The 17,013-nt window shown below is 45.2% G+C and overlaps 2 protein-coding genes across 4 annotated transcripts in view; one reads left to right on the top strand and one right to left on the bottom strand.

Annotated features, from left to right (window-relative positions):
- Nucleotides 1-1,481: 1,481 nt before the first annotated feature.
- On the bottom strand, nt 1,482-7,334 carry NANP (N-acetylneuraminic acid phosphatase). The gene is made up of 2 exons (XM_084623355.1): nt 7,167-7,334; nt 1,482-5,286 (listed from the first exon to the last, which is right to left on the bottom strand). The coding sequence occupies exons 1-2, from the start codon at nt 7,254-7,256 to the stop codon at nt 4,561-4,563; spliced, it is 816 nt and encodes a 271-aa protein (XP_084479481.1). The 5' UTR covers nt 7,257-7,334; the 3' UTR covers nt 1,482-4,560.
- Nucleotides 7,335-7,495: 161 nt separating this feature from the next.
- Nucleotides 7,496-17,013, top strand: part of LOC311518933 (sulfotransferase 6B1-like) — a 37,771-nt gene continuing 28,253 nt past the window's right edge. The window contains exon 1 of one of the 3 annotated variants that reach the window (XM_084624987.1): nt 7,496-8,106. In XM_084624987.1, the coding sequence (XP_084481113.1) occupies nt 8,073-8,106 (34 nt within the window). In that variant the 5' untranslated portion in view covers nt 7,496-8,072. Of the gene's footprint in view, nt 8,107-10,998; nt 11,099-13,898; nt 14,202-17,013 lie in introns of those variants that run through there. The other 2 variants (XM_084624986.1, XM_084624988.1) reach the window with 2 other exon arrangements.

Genomic DNA, 17,013 nt, shown 5'->3' with positions numbered 1-17,013 from the left:
GGTATTCTTTACTACCATTTCCAAACTGCTGAATAGAATTACTGTGAACTAGTAAACAGATTATGCACTCCCCTCCAACAACAGCTGCGTTGAAGTAGTACTTCAAGTGGCCATACCACTCTCCAAGTAAATTTTGCCTATCATTTACAATGCCTCCCATGAGTAAGCTAGTATGACAAACTAAAAAGGCAAGAGAAAACAAGGATGAGGGATATCAATAAATTAAATCTAAAGAAAAATTGTTGGATAAAAAGACTTTGCTCCTTTCCTAGGAACAGAAATTACCATGATGGCTCAGATCAGTGGCTCATCTAGTCCAATATCCTGTCACTGACAGTATCCCATACCAAAGCTTTGGAGGAACTTTTAGTAGACTGAGATGGAATAATCTATCCATAGGGAAAGCTTCTTCCCAACTCCTAATAATTAAAGGCTGTTTTAGTCCCTCAAGAATGAGATTTTTTTATCCCTTCTAAATCTAATTGCTTTTTTTAAATTAATTTTTTATTGGAACTGGATGTTCTTGTTATAACATCCAATTCTTTCTGAATTCTGCTAAATGGCAAAGTTTTCAAAAGTTTGTGTGTGTAACAGTTAAAAAGCTTTAACTTTTTGAATCTCAACATCTGTCATTAAATAGTCTGCCCCCTCATAATTTCCCACAACTGTGAAAATTTAAATCAATAAAAATAATTGTCAATTATTTAAAAATAAAAATTGAATTCTGACAAACTTATCTATGTAGTTAGTATACAAAAGTGCTTTTGCTTCTTTTCAGAGAAAGGTGCTAGGTGGAGCTTAATCTTCAGATGTTTAGACAAAGTTCATTTCTTTAGGGGGGGCTTAACAAGTGATCAGATGTATAATTATTAGGAGCAAGTTGTTTTGTGCTTTGTATGGTTGGTCCAGTATGCATTTGTATAGTTTTTATTTTTGTAGTTGTACATTTTTAGTTTCTCTGAAAGCAGGCAGGGCAAGGGATAAGTACTTTAAATTGAAACCAAAACAAAAATAAATTACTATAAAAGCAATAGGCTACAAATCTGTTTCAAGCAAGCTGTTATAACAATAGAGCTCACTGGAATGCATTAAAATATTTGTAATATCCTGTGTGCGAGCAAAAATGTTTATTTACCCCTCATACAGCTACTCGTAAATACTTAATGCATTATGATTGTGGATTATCAAGACACAAACATGAAACTTATATCCACTGAAATTAGTAAATCAGTAATGATCAACAATTCTAATAATTGGGCCACCCATGACTTTATCTGAAGTCAATAGAAAACACACCTATTCAGCACTTGTGAAAAATCAGACCCATTGATTTAGGAGCCTAACTTTGCTATTTTTGAAAAACAGGCCCTGTTTAAAAAAACACAAAACAAAAAATACTTTATTGGTACCATTTCTATCTACAAAGAGCCAAGGAAAATATGCTTTAAAAACAGGAGATTTTATTTGACAAGTACATCATTTATTTTAAATTAACAATTCAAAACCCAAAGCATGTCATTTATCAATGTTAACCAAATGTTCCAGATTAGCATTTCACAAAAATCAAAATTTCACAGTTCAAACTATTTCAGAATATGCCTCCCGTAAGAAACTATCTCCCAAAGTAAACATTTTTAGTAAAAGTGCAGGTGGAATTTTACTATATTTTGACAGTATATCTTAAAGGAACCTTTTTATTGTTTTTTAATTGCCTGGTTATATTAATAAAGACTTGGCAAAACCAGAAATCCACTGAATACAGACTGTTACACTGTCCTGTTTTGTTGCTTTTCTCATAAAAATGATCCAGCTGTTTTCTTTCTTTCAATTGGCATTTTGGAAAAAATCAATCTCAAGAAAACCAGCCTGCCAGTTTGACATGCAGATAAGCTAGATATGATGACTGATACTCTGAAAGTACCTTAGATAGGAAAAAAAAAATATGTTCTACATTTTTCTCGTTTTATAGCAGCATAGTAATAATTAATAGTAGCTAAAGTGCAGACCGGTAGCTACATGTATCCTGGTACAGTACTCAGCAATGAAGGAAAAATATTTGTGTGGCCCCTATGTAGCTGAGTATGCAGTTACTGTGCTTTCTTCTTTTGATAATTTGACACTGACCATGTGCAAAGCAGAAATAACAATGTTCCTCTCTAAAGCAGAGTGAGACAATAAATATGCCAGCAGGCGCAGCAGCCCGAGGCAGAATGATGCATTATTGGCAAGAAAAAGTATTAAACAGATCCTCAACTTGTATAAATAGTTGTAGTTCAGTTGAAGTCAATGGAGCTAAAACAAATTTACAGCAGTTGAGGATCTGGCCTTATGGCTCCATGGACATCTGCAGTCCAGAGCCTCATCCCATAATTATGGATTCTTTTTTATTACACTAGCACTCAGAGGCCCTTATCAGACTGGGCTTTCCTTCTCCTGGGTGCTATACAAACAATAGATTTTTAGTGTAACAAATCTTGGGAGGCTGTGGTAAACAGTTTTTTTTATTATTATTAAACAGTCTTCATTTACAGAACCAAGCCAACAGCCTAAACTTTGAGTACTCGGTGACACCATTTAACCTTTTGGATACATTTTATTGTTCATATAAGCCCCATTTTAGGCCTCGCCTTCCTTCTTAATTTTTGCTCATAACTATGTTAAAGACTTAGGTGGTGCAGGCTTTTCCTTAACTGATTGTTCTGTATGGCTCTGGCAGTTTGCTCCTTGAGGTCCTTCCTTAGCACTGTCTAAATGAAGAAGTTGAACTGGTTTAACTTTTCTTTTACAAATTAATTTAAAGTGCAAAATCCTTCACAGACACTTATTTCAGTTTAGGGATGACATTTTGATTTAGCTTTCCTCTGTTACCAATCAATTTAAGTTAAACCAAAAAAAGTCTATGCAGGGCACTGCACAAGTTTAAAATAGGTTTAAATTTAAACCTTAGGTTCGACTGATGCAGTGTTCTCATGTAGACATGTCCTTCTACACCTTCGGGTAGGTTTCCTTGCTTTATGGTGTTCTGTGACTCTCCAAGTCTGAAATGTTTTTATCCTAACTCGCAAACATATCCAAAGTATAACTATCAATTGTGATGATCATTTTTTAAAACATGACATTTGTGATCCATCACATAATGACAAATATTTGACCTAGTGTAAACACAGGCATGGGTGTTAATGTGCAATGCTTCCAATAAATGTATTAATCCTAATTTCTAAAAATATGAAAATTAAAATGTGATACTCCCAAAAGTTCATATTTTTGAAGTGTGAGAAGTTATTCTTTAAAAAAGAGGTGTTTCATAAGGAGAGAAATTAAGTACAGCAAAATTAAATAAATTTGTGGAGGAAGAGTAGTGTTATAATACGGCATAAACAGGGTAATCTTCTAAATCCAGTGTCAATAGTGTACAGTGTGAAGCTGATTATCCAGTATTACATCCTATACTGGAATTCAAGTTCCTGGAAAAGTCATGCAAACCACTTATTTTTTTAGTAGTACACAATTTTTCAAAGTGAGTACGATGAAGTACATGTAGAAGCTAGAATTTGGAAAGGTTTTACAGCAATGGAATTAGTAGTCAGAAAGGCTCCAATCCTGTAACTGGCTCCAAGTGGGTAGACCCCTGCACCTTCCTGAGCCAACAAGACCAAAGTTTGATCAAAATTCACTAATAAAACCAAACAGAACAATTGCATAAGCTTTAAGAATATTAGACAAAACTGAGCAAAGAACATTGCAAATGTCCAAAAAAATCAGTTAACTCACAATACAGTGCAACGTAAATCATAATCTGCATTACAAATACTGTTTTAGTGCAGACACATGTATGTGATTAAAACAAAACTCTATCCACAAAGCCCTGCTGATGAATGGTCCCCTATACATATGCAAGCTTTGAAGTGTACATATATGTATTTTTCTGACAGGGATTTGGGTCTTATCTAAGAACAGTCTCTGCGAAATTTGTGAAAATAGTCACTAGCTTCCAAAATTACAAAGTCAATAAGTTTGCTCAAAAAGCAAAGTCAAAAATTTTAGAAAGGGCTGCTTTATGTACTAGATCCAATCACTTTTTCAAATGGGGAAATTCATTTTAATCCTTACTGAGAAATCTATAGATTAGACTGTGAAGAACCTAGAATTCTACCATATTCTCTCTTCCACCTTCTACTGTTTTATACACCACAATCTTTTATGACTGAAATTCCTGCTAAATATGTAAGCCAGCAAACCAAAATGAAAATCAAAACCATGGCGTTTTTCCTTTTTCATTGCAAAAGCAAAAGACTGATAAGCATGGTTGTCTCTGACCTATACTAAAAAGTCTCTCAGTAATTTCCAGAAGTAGAGCATAAATTTAAGATAATTGCACTTATGCTTCATTTCTTTTCCAAAAATTTCAATCAATAACAAGATTCAATTTAATACTTTTCTTCTACTGAACTCCACTCATAAATATACTCTTACTCAAACAGTGGATGTGTGAGTAAACATGTTTACATGTGTAAGATTTTAGGGCCAAACTTTCAACAAAAACATTAGCAGGCTAAGGACTTAGAATTTCTTCGATTCTACATTGGCACGGTCATGTACGTCATTAATACTAACCATCTTATTGGTTTCTAAGTTAGCATTCATTTTGTGGTCCATATTCTGTAAGAGCGATGGAAGATCAAGAACAGAAGAAATTATATAATGAGGTACTGGGGAAGTGTTTACTGGCATTGTCATTGTTTTATTTATCCAGACAGTTGCTTTCAAACCTGCATTCAGGCCTCCTTGAATATCTGTGTCTAGTGAGTCACCAACCATCACACAGTCCCAAGGCTGTACTCCTAGTAGATCACAACAATAAAGAAATATAGATGGTGCTGGTTTCTCTTCTTTCTGTTCTCCTCCCACAACAATGGCATCAAAGTATGGTTGACAGGCACACGCTTCAATCTTCTCCCTCTGAGTCTGTTTGTCTCCATTAGTTAATAAAAGCAAGCGGACCATTTTTCGAAGTTCAGTAAGCATGCTTCTTGTATCCTCTGTTAGGGTTAGATGCTGGAGGCGTGTAGTTTTCCACAGGAAATAACATTCTGCTGCCAGATTTCGATTAGCCTCACCACCCTTTGTTTCTTGTATTGCTTCTTCCCAATGTGAGATCCTTAAATCAGTAATGCACACCTTAGCTGGATCATGACACTCTTTGAGGAGTTTTTCTTGGACTTTATCACAAATCATGTGAGCTTCTCCTTCATCACACTGATGTTTTGATTGCAAGACATTTATTACCTTTAACAAATGTAAAGGGAAAGGAAGGTTACAATAAAGCATTACACACTAAGGGCCAGATTCTACCACCCTGGCTTACATGAAGTATTACTTTCTTCCACAGCAATCCCACTGAAATAAACTGGGTTTCTCCTTGAATAATGTATTATTCAACATTAGTAAGGATGGCAGAATCTGGCCCATAATTTGAAGTGATGTATCACAGAATTAAAAAAAAAACAAACCCATAAGCATAGCTCCACTGCATCAGGAGGAGCCCTCAGAAGGTACTGTGCTTTGGCTTTCCTCCAACACCAGAGGATAGGTGGGAGGGAGCAAGAGAGAGTAAATTACTTCACCCCTGAGTGTAGCATACACATAATATGACCACATTAGGGAAACCTGGGGTGGGGGTGGGAGGGTTAATCCTTCATACTCCCACGGGGTCTAGCACAATCTAATGCTGAATGTGTGATAGTGTGATTTTCAGACCCATGGTCTAAGCTGTTATAAATCTCTGAAGAAACTGGTTACTACTCTATCAATAAGTGATGGCAACTTCAGAGCCTTGTAATTTCTGCGACAAAATCACAAATAGTAACACACAAAGCCCCATTATGCAACCTTTATTTAGGATGACTAAAGTAAGGCCTCAGATATTATAGGGATGGGCACTACTGAAAACCCTAAGCAAGGAATGGTGTGTAAGCTGCCCCTCGCCAGAAATAGCCCCAAGCAGCATAATGCTTCATACAGGAACCTCCCTCTTCCACACACCTGCCTCTTCCACGTTGCTCTGGCAGATCTACAGTCACCTCCCAAGTCAGCTCAGTAGTACTGAGCCGCCACTCGGCCTACTCCCCACCCCTTCGTTCCTGGGCCACCTAGTGGGCACACAGCCCCCATCCGTGTGCTCTGACCCAGGTAGCCCACTCGGCTTGCAAGCGAACTTGTTATTTCCCCTTAATCCTCTGCACAGCCACGTAGCCATAACCCGCCCAGAGCGGGTAATGTCAGGTATCCCTCGGCCACGTACCGCTGATTGTGTCCCCCCCCCGTAAGGCAAACGCCAGTGCCTTACAGCGAGCCCAGGACGAAGGGATTAATAATTTTACAGGGCGGGGGGGGGACTGGTTATGGGGCAGCACATGACGCTGTCCCCAGGGTAGAATTTTGGGGGCTGCCGTGCCCGGGGGATGGCGGCGGGGGGGGAGGGGAGAGGGGCGGGGCTGCCGTGCCCGGGGGATGGCGGGGGGGGGCCGAGGGGAGGGGAGAGGAGAGGGGCTGCCGTGCCCGGGGGATGGCGGCGGGGGGGGAGGGGAGAGGGGCTGCCGTGCCCGGGGGATGGCGGCAGGCGGGGGGGAGGGGAGGGGAGAGGGGCTGCCGTGCCCGGGGGATGGCGGCGGGGGGGGGGGGAGGGGAGGGGAGAGGGGCTGCCGTGCCCGGGGGATGGCGGCGGGGGGGGGGGGTGAGGGGAGAGGAGAGGGGCTGCCGTGCCCGGGGGATGGCGGCGGGGAGGAGGGGAGAGGAGAGGAGAGGGGCTGCCGTGCCCGGGGGATGGCGGCGGGGGGGGGTGAGGGGAGAGGAGAGGGGCTGCCGTGCCCGGGGGATGGCGGCAGGCGGGGGGGAGGGGAGGGGAGAGGGGCTGCCGTGCCCGGGGGATGGCGGCGGGGAGGAGGGGAGGGGAGAGGGGCTTCCGTGTTTGGAGGATGGCGGCGGGGAGAGGGGCTGCAGTGCCCAAGGGAGGAGGGGGGAAGAAGGGCTGCCGTGCCTGGGGGATTGGGGGCGGAGGGAAGAGGGGCTGCCGTGTCCAGGTGTGGGGGACAGGCGGCGGGGGCGGAGCAGCCCCTCCCGGAGTTGGTGGTGTCACCCTTGCGCGCCGAGCCAGCCCGGGCCGGTACCTCCTGTATGGCCCGCCGGCCCGCGGCGGCCGTGTCGACGAGCGTGTTGTCCAAGTCGAAGAACACGGCCTTGACCCCCTGCAGCCCCATCGCAGCCTCGCGCCCGCGCCGCCGCCGCTGCTGCGCTCGGCCGGCCGCGCGCTCCTCTACATCTCGCGAGAGCTGCGGGTCTCTCAGGGGATTCCCAGCAGGGCGGCCGAGAGAACGGGGGCGAGGCGGGGAGAGAGACCAAAACAGCGCGAGACCTCGTGCTCGCGGGCGGCGTGTGCGCTGTCGGCTTACGTGGTTGCGCGCGCAGCGGGCCCTGTTGGGTTGTGGTTCCGACCCGCGGTGGAGGGGGCGGGTTTCCTGCCACGAAGCTCTTCTCCGTTCACACGCGCTGGCGCCGCCCGGCTAAAGGGTGGAGCGGTGATAAGGCTGCGAGTCCGACGTTAGGGAACGAGCGTGACCCTGGCCGCCTCCACCGTGTGTCCTGGGCATAGTCCTGGCAGCCCCCGCCACGCACATCCCCTGCCCTGGGCGCAGCTGTGGCCGCCTCCCACACACCTTCTGCCCCGGGCACGGCCATGACAGCCCCTCCGCTTCCCCTGGGCACAGCCGCGGCAGCCCCACTCCCCCCCACGCCCTCTGCCCGGGGCACAGCCGTGGTAGCCCCTGTACATCTCCTGCCGTGAGCACAGCTACGGCCTCCCCCCGTAGCCCCTGCCCTCTGCACAGCCAGGAGTCTGACAGCCCCGCCCGAGCCCATCCTCTCCAGGCACATCCCTTGTGCACAGTAATGCCAACCCCACCGTATGCCACATTTCCTCTGCCCCCTCACTGAGCACAGCCACGACCACCTTGCTCCATACCCCGTCCGGAGCACAGTGGCGCCACCATGTGGCCGGCGCGGCAGACCTTGGGATTATGAAATGGGCCCCTCCTCATCTCACAAAACCCGGTGAGTGGGCAACAAAATGGCAGATGAAATTTAATGTTGATAAATGCAAAGTAATGCACATTGGAAAACATGTTAACTATACATATATAATGATGGGGTCTAAATTAGCTGTTACCAGGCAAGAAAGATCTTGGAGTACTTGTGGATAGTTCTCTGAAATCATCCACTCGTGCAGCGGCAATCAAAAAAGCAAACAGAATGTTGGGAATCATCCAGAAAGGGATAGATAATAAGACAGAAAGTATCATATTGCCTCTATATAAATCTATGGTAAGCCCACACCTTGAATACTGTGTGTAGATGTGGTTGCCTCATCTCAAAGAAGATATATTGGAATTGGAAAAGTTCAAAAAAGGGCAACAAAAATGATTGGGATATAGAACGGCTTCCATATGAGGCAAGATTAATAAAACTGGGACTTTTCAGCTTGGAAAAGAGGCGACTAAGGGGGGATATGAGAGAGGGCTATAAAATCATGAGTGGTATAGAGAAAGTAACTAAGGAAGTGTTATTTACTCCTCATAATACAAGAAAAAGGGGCCAACAAATGAAATTAATAGGTAGCAGGTTTAAAACAAACACAAAGTATTTTTTCATGCAAGGTACTGTCAACCTCTGGAATGCCTTGCCAGAGGGTGTTGTGAAGGCCAGTACTATAATGGGGTTCAAAAGGGAGCTAGATAGATTCATGGAAGATAGCCACTGATGGATCTATTAGCCAGGATGGGCAGGAATGGTGTCCCTAACCTCTGTTTGCCAGAAGCTGGGATTGGGTGACAGGGCATAGATCACTTGATGATAACCTGTCTGTTCATTCCCTTTGGGGCACCTGCCATTGGCCACTGTCAGAAGACAGGATACTGGGGTTGATGGACCTTTGGTCTGACCCAGTGTGGCCGTTCTTATGAGAGGAAAATTCTGCGCCTTAATGATGCATTTCCCATAATTTGCACTACTCTGGTGGCAAGCTGCAGATGAAGACTGAGAAGGTGTGCTTAAGAGTTCTTGCTGCTTGCATGTTCCTCAGTGTGGCCTGCCTTTGGAATATCTAAGAGTATGTCTACACAGCAACTTCACACCTGCAGCTGGCCCGTGCCAGGTGACTCGGGCTTGCCGGGCTAGGGCTGTTTCACTTCTCTGTGTAGATATCTGGGCTCAGGCTGGAACCAGGGCTATTGGACCAGCGAGGTCCCAGAGCTTGGGCTCCAGAACGAACCCCGGAAGTCTACACAACAGAGTAGAAACAGCCTCCCCGCAGCCTGAGCCATCGGCGCCAACTCTGTGGGTGCTCCGGGGCTGGAGCACTCACTGAGAAAAAATGGTGGGTGCTAAGCACCCACCGGCAGCCCCTGGATCAGCTCCTCCCCAAACCCCCAGCGCCTCCCGCCTGCCGGCAAGCCCTGTGGATCAGCGCTTCCCACTCCCACCCTGCACCTCCCGCCCACCGCAATCAGCTCTTTTGTGGCGTGCAAGAGATTGGAAGACGGGGAGACGAGCAAGGATGCAGTATGCTTGGGGGAGGAGGTAGGGCTGGGTGGGAAGAGGTGGGGCAGGGGTGGAGTGGGGACAGGAAGAGGCGGGGTCTGGGTGGGGCCTTGGGGAAGGGGTGGAGTGTGGGCAGGGCCTGGGGCAGAGCTGGGGGGTCGAACACCCCTCGGCACTTTGAAAAGCCGGGGTCTGTGTTCTGAGCCCTGTAAGTCCAAGTCAGCCAGCTGTGGGTTTTTCTTTGCCGTGTAGACATACCCTAATTGAATGAGGAACTCATGCTGGAGGATGATAATAATTTCATGTTTCAGAGTAACAGCCGTGTTAGTCTGTATTCGCAAAAAGAAAAGGAGTACTTGTGGCACCTTAGAGATTAACCAATTTATTAGTCTCTAAGGTGCCACAAGTACTCCTTTTCTTTTTGCGAATAATTTCATGGCTATTGTTGAGGGTGGTGATAATGAACATGCTGTAGATTTAAACAGGTAAGGACATGAGTTCCAGGCTTGCATTGTGGAGACTATTCTATTTGACTATATTTAGTCTTTTGAATGAGTCTCTTGACAAACCTGGAGGGACATTGGCTTACTGAACCCAAACCACTATCATTTCTTGGTCCTGGGGAGAAATAGAAGAGAAATGTTATTCCAGGTACCAAAAAAAAATAATGCAAATAAAACAGGTCTGCCATCCTTACTAATGTTGAATAACACATCCGAGACAAAAAGAGAGGATATAATGAAATCCACATTCTTCCCCCCTCAAGCATCACAAGCCAAAAGCGATGGGGTTCATTGAAATAAAGGTTGGTCCTCCAATCCCAAAGTCAGTCCAGCAGGAGTGTAGGCCGGTAGCAATATTCGTGTCATCACCATGCAGCTTAGTTTTTCTAATGATGGGCCTAGAACCCTAGATCCACAATCATGATTACTGATCTGCCCTCTGCTGGTGGAATATTTAATTTGATTTGAGATCTTTACTTCATTGATTGTAGCTTTTTCCTTATGGCTTGGTTTCTGTATGTGCTGGGGCTGTGAAGATATCAAATATTTGAGTATGTTTTGTGCTGTGTGCATGCTGTATTTAACTACATTAAACCTTCTTGTATCACTGTGCACAATGTAATTCTAGTATCCTCACTGGATTAAAATATGCTGCATAACCTTCTGTGTTGTATCACATATTTGTGTTGTAGCACATAATTTTGTTGGGACAAAATGCACAACTACTAGAATGTAGACATCCATGTAAATCCGGAGATCTCTCTGCCTAGCTCTGGCTTTTTCACACTGTCTACAGATCCAGAGGAGGAAGGAAGCTGGAGACCCCTTGGGAAGAGGAAAGAAAGGCTCGTGGAGTGAGAGCCCCGGTGATTGGTTGGGAAGCGGTAGGTGAAGTAGTGGGGGAGGAAGGATGAGCTGCGAGCAACCCACCAAAGAGGAAGTGATGGGGGCTGGGTGGGGGAGGCAGACCATCTGCAGAACAAGGAGAAAGAAGCGGTCTTCAGGTAGAAGAGAGTGAAAGGGGAGGGTAGGTGGTGGGCAAGAGCCTACAATAGTATATATAGAGGTGGGGATTGTCTGTGGGATGGGGGAGCAGAGAGTGACACTGGTAAGGTTTTATTTTAAAAGTGCTTGTTCTATTTTAATAGCTGTGATCTCTGGGCATTGATAGCCAGTTTCAGATCTTTGTTCTGAGGGCCATGCAGGGAATTTTTCAGTCATTCTGAAAAGCTGATTGCTGTTGCAGAGAGCTGGGAAGAAATGCAAACCTGGTTTATGTTAAAATTGTAAATAGACCACTAATTTACAAGACTCTAGTTACCTAAAAATAAAGTTTGAAAGTCAGTAATTAGAGCAGGGGTTCTCAACCTTTTTCTTGCTGAGGCCCCCCTCAGCATGGTGTAAAAACACCAGGGCCCAGTGAGGGCAGGAGGGGAACTCAGGGTTCCGGGCCGGCGGGGGGACCCTTGGGCATAGGCATAGATTTACTTCTATTTGCGGAAGTGCTGGGGCTTGGGGCACCAGGTTTCAGCCACGGGGCTCCACAGCCCCCCTGAAAGGGCTCACGGACCCCCCAGGGGGTCTGTGGACCCCAGTTGAGAACCACTGATCTCGAGTATATTGCAGCTTAGAAAACCCTGATCTGCAGAAAGTCTGGAAAATCTCAGTCAAGTTACCAACTCTAAATTCATCTTTGCCTTTGTTATCATCCTTATTTATTCTCCACTTACTAATGGGCAAACCCCCACTACTTGCTATAAAAACGACAGACAAACAATCCCAGGCACTTCTCTTGCTTCCCCTGTGAATCTCATTCTCTGCACCTGAGACGACAAAAGGAAACAGCTGTTGGACTCAGGGGAAGGAGTCTTGACCTGATAGTCTGGTCAGTAATCTGCTAAAGCATGTGGTGAGAAAGTTTGCTTTGCAACTAAAATAGTGTCTTAAGTAGATATTAGTACGTGTTTTAAATTTTTATTTTTCTTCTAACCATTTCTGACTTTTATGCCTCATTACTTGAACTCACTTAAAATACATCTCTTTGTAGTTAATAAACTTGTTTTACTGTTGACCCTTACGCAGTGTCTTTAAGTTGAAGTGTCTGGGTAGCTATTTAAGGTAAGGAGTTGGCATGTTATTCCATTAAAGGTGTAATGGATTTAATATATTTGTACGGTCCAGGAAAGGGCTGGGCAGTATGGGACATACATTTCTGGGGGAAGATACAGGGCTGGTGGTGTGTTGGGATCCCCCTGCAATATAACCAAAACTACTGCTTAATTTGTAATGGTAGAGGTGCTGGGGCTCAAGCATCATGCAAGCAGCCGTGCAATGCTCCACAGACATTCCTCTGGCAGCTGAGTGATGTGGAGGGTTGCGCTGCTGTTTGCATCTCTTGTGCACACAAAAGAACTGATGCGGTAAGTCCAGAGGCGATGGGGCTATGAACTGCCAAGTCCAGAGGTGCCGGGACTCAGCCCCGGCAAAAATTAAGCACTAACCGATACTGGTGAGAGCCCAGTGTAGGTAGCAGGCTGCGGTTACATGCAGACACTCAAGGTGTGGCTTGCATGCTGGGAGACTGTGAGTGGCCCAGGTAGGAGCTGCTACAGCAAGGCATCATACGGCACCCAAAATTGCAGGGCAGGGATGACAACCCCCACTAGTCTGGATTGTGCCATGGTATATCACAACTGGACATAGTAAAATTGATTTCTGACCTGTATCTGCAGTGTGGTGTCTCTGAAGTATACTGGTGAAGGGGCTTGATTGGATTCTGTTGAGTCCGCTGTGGACAGTGACAGATTCTTTTGTGGAAGGTTAATACACCTCTACCCTGATATAATGCGACCCGATATAACACGAATTCGGATATAACGCGGTAAAGCAGTGCCTTGGTGGGGTGGGGCTGCGTGCTCCAGTGGATCAAAGCAAGTTCGATATAACACGGTTTCACCCATAACGCGGTAAGATTTTTTGGCTCCCAAGCACAGAGTTATATCGGGGTAGAGGTGTATTAGATACTGGGGTATCCAGCCTTTACAGTGAAGGCCGTCTTTTTGGTTTTACCTAAAACCCTAACTTGGCTATCAGTATTAGGCTTAGACGAAAAAGTTAAAGACAATCTTTACTCTGAAGAGATCCCAGTCTCTGTTTTAAAACCACTGTAAGCCTGAGAAGCAGTTAACCCATCTTCCTTTAGTCCTCTCTCTTTCCTGTTATTGTGGCAACTCATCCAGTTTTACAACTTCTAGTTCGCACACAAACAGCAGCATGATTCTACATCAGCAACTCCCCAGGGTGCTTAACAGATACCTTTACCTTCGGTAAAAAGAACAGGAGTACTTGTGGCACCTTAGAGACTAACAAATTTATTTGAGCATAAGCTGTAGCTCACAAAAGCTTATGCTCAAATAAATTTGTTAGTCTCTAAGGTGCCACAAGTCCTCCTGTTCTTTTTGCGAATACAGACTAACACGGCTGCTACTCTGAAATCTGTCTTTACCTTTGGTGGAAACTTAACAGCCAGTGGGTTAGGTGGAAGAGTATTCCATTCCACATGGAGGCTGAGGGGCTGAACAAGCACAATTTGTTTCTCACCCTTATCCCACTAGGAGTTTCTCCCATTACAATTTACGCCAAAGGAAAGCGCAAGTTAAATGTAATGCTCAACACTGGCTGAAATCCATTACAGTTCATGACCAAGAGTTCACACCAGGAGCTTGTAATTCAACACTTCTTTCAGTTTGGATTTCCCTTATTGGACAAGAGAAACAGGGTGATGCAGCAGATAAGCCAGTGAGTTCATATGGAAGAGTTCCTTATCAGCCTCCTCCTCCCTCTCCTCCCAAAGAAAACTAGAGACACGGTTTAAGGGCAGAGTCTGGCAAAAGGCAAAGCAAACTCCAACCATGGCTATGAGCAGCTTTGCTAGGGAAATAGATGCAGTTCTTGATGCAGCTGAAGGGAAAAAACCTGAGGAGTTGCTGATCACGTACAAGGGGCTGCTATACCCTAGTGTGTTGTGTTGCGCTGAGACCTTCCAAGCATTGGACACCATGAAAGTTAGAAAAGATGATGTCTTCCTCGCTACTTATCCTAAATGCGGTAAGTCTGGATTTTTTTGGTGCAAAATTGAAAGAAAAGTGCTTAGATGTCAAATATATGTGATCATTTTCTAAGAATGCAGAAAAGCACTGAAATTCAAATGCTACATGCAGTAGTAAATCCTCTGTTGTCACAGGGAAACAGTGTGCTAGTGAAGGAGTACTTGTTGCACCTTAGAGTGACTAACCAATTTATTTGAGTATTAGCTTTCGTGACCTACAGCTCACTTCATTGGATGCATACTGTGGAAAGTGTAGAAGATCTTTTATACACACAAAGCATGAAAAATACCTCCCCCCACCCCACTCTCCTGCTGGCAATAGCTTATCTAAGATGACCACTCTCCTTACAATGTGTATGATAATCAAGGTGGGCCATTTCCAGCACAAATCCAGGGTTTAACAAGAATATCTGAGGGGGGGGGGGGTTAGGAAAAAACAAGGGGAAATAGGCTTGAATAGAGACTGGGAGTGGCTAAGTCATAATGCAAGGTAACCTAAGTTAATTGTATCCAATTTGCAAATGAATTCCAATTCAATAGTTTCTCGCTGGAGTCTGGATTTGAAGTTTTTTTTGTTGAAGAATTGCAACTTTCATGTCTGTAATCGCGTGACCAGAGAGATTGAAGTGTTCTCCAAATGATTTATGAAAGTTATAATTCTTGACATCTGATTTGTGTCCATTTATTCTTTTACGTAGAGACTGTCCAGTTTGACCAATGTACATGGCAGAGGGGCATTGCTGGCACATGATGGCATATATCACATTGGTGGATGTGCAGGTGGACGAGCCTCTGATAGTGTGGCTGATATTATTAGGCCCTGTGATGGTGTCCCCTGAATAGATATGTGGGCACAGTTGGCAACGGGCTTTGTTGCAAGGATAGGTTCCTGGGTTAGTGGTTCTGTTGTGTGGTATGTGGTTGCTGGTGAAGTATTTGCTTCAGGTTGGGGGGCTGTCTGTAGGCAAGGACTGGCCTGTCTCCCAAGATTTGTGAGAGTGTTGGGTCATCCTTCAGGATAGGTTGTAGATCCTTAATAATGCGTTGGAGGGGTTTTAGTTGGGGGCTGAAGGTGACGGCTAGTGGCGTTCTGTTATTTTCTTTGTTAGGCCTGTCCTGTAGTAGGTGACTTCTGGGAACTCTTCTGGCTCTATCAATCTGTTTCTTCACTTCCGCAGGTGAGTACTGTAGTTGTAAGAATGCTTGATAGAGATCTTGTAGGTGTTTGTCTCTGTCTGAGGGGTTGGAGCAAATGCGGTTGTATCGCAGAGCTTGGCTATAGACGATGGATCGTGTGGTGTGGTCAGGGTGAAAGCTGGAGGCATGTAGATAGGAATAGCGGTCAGTAGGTTTCCGGTATAGGATGGTGTTTATGTGACCATCGTTTATTAGCACTGTAGTGTCCAGGAAGTGGATCTCTTGTGTGGACTGGACGAGGCTGATGTTGATGGTGGGACGGAAATTGTTGAAATCATGGTGGAATTCCTCAAGGGCTTCTTTTCCATGGGTCCAGATGATGAAGATGTCATCAATATAGCACAAGTAGAGTAGGGGCGTTAGGGGACGAGAACTGAGGAAGCGTTGTTCTAAGTCAGCCATAAAAATGTTGGCATACTGTGGGCCCATGCGGGTACCCATAGCAGTGCCGCAGATCTGATTGTCCCCAAATGTAAAATAGTTATGGGTAAGTCACAAAGTTCAGCCACCAGGTTAGCCGTGACATTATCGGGGATAGTGTTCTTGATGGCTTGTAGTCCATCTTTGTGTGGAATGTTGGTGTAGAGGGCTTCTACATCCATAGTGGCCAGGATGGTGTTATCAGGAAGATCACCGATGGATTGTAGTTTCCTCAGGAAGTCAGTGGTGTCTCGAAGGTAGCTGGGAGTGCTGGTAGTGTAGGGCCTGAGGAGGGAGTCTACATAGCCAGACAATCCTGCTGTCAGGGTGCCAGTGCCTGAGATGATGGGGCGCCCAGGATTTCCAGGTTTATGGATCTTGGGTAGTAGATAGAATATCCCAGGTCGGAGTTCCAGGGGTGTGTCTGTGCGGATTTGATCTTGTGCTTTTTCAGGGAGTTTCTTGAGCAAATGCTGTAGTTTCTTTTGGTAACTCTCAGTGGGATCAGAGGGTAAAGTGCTAATAAACGATGGTCACATAAACACCACCCTATACCGGAAACGGCATTTGCTCCAACCCCTCAGACAGAGACAAACACCTACAAGATCTCTATCAAGCGTTCTTACAACTACAGTACTCACCTGCGGAAGTGAAGAAACAGATGGATAGAGCCAGAAGAGTTCCCAGAAGTCACCTACTACAGGACAGGCCTAACAAAGAAAATAACAGAACGCCACTAGCCGTCACCTTCAGCCCCCAACTAAAACCCCTCCAACGCATTATTAAGGATCTACAACCTATCCTGAAGGATGACCCAACACTCTCACAAATCCTGGGAGACAGGCCAGTCCTTGCCTACAGACAGCCCCCCAACCTGAAGCAAATACTTCACCAGCAACCACATACCACACAACAGAACCACTAACCCAGGAACCTATCCTTGCAACAAAGCCCGTTGCCAACTGTGCCCACATATCTATTCAGGGGACACCATCACAGGGCCTAATAATATCAGCCACACTATCAGAGGCTCGTCCACCTGCACATCCACCAATGTGATATATGCCATCATGTGCCAGCAATGCCCCTCTGCCATGTACATTGGTCAAACTGGACAGTCTCTACGTAAAAGAATAAATGGACACAAATCAGATGTCAAGAATTATAACTTAGATAAACCAGTTGGAGAACACT

Source organism: Lepidochelys olivacea (assembly GCF_965140295.1).
Source record: "Lepidochelys olivacea isolate rLepOli2 genome assembly, chromosome: 3".
NCBI classification, from domain to species: Eukaryota; Metazoa; Chordata; order Testudines; family Cheloniidae; genus Lepidochelys; species Lepidochelys olivacea.
This window is presented reverse-complemented; position numbering and strand designations above follow the sequence as displayed.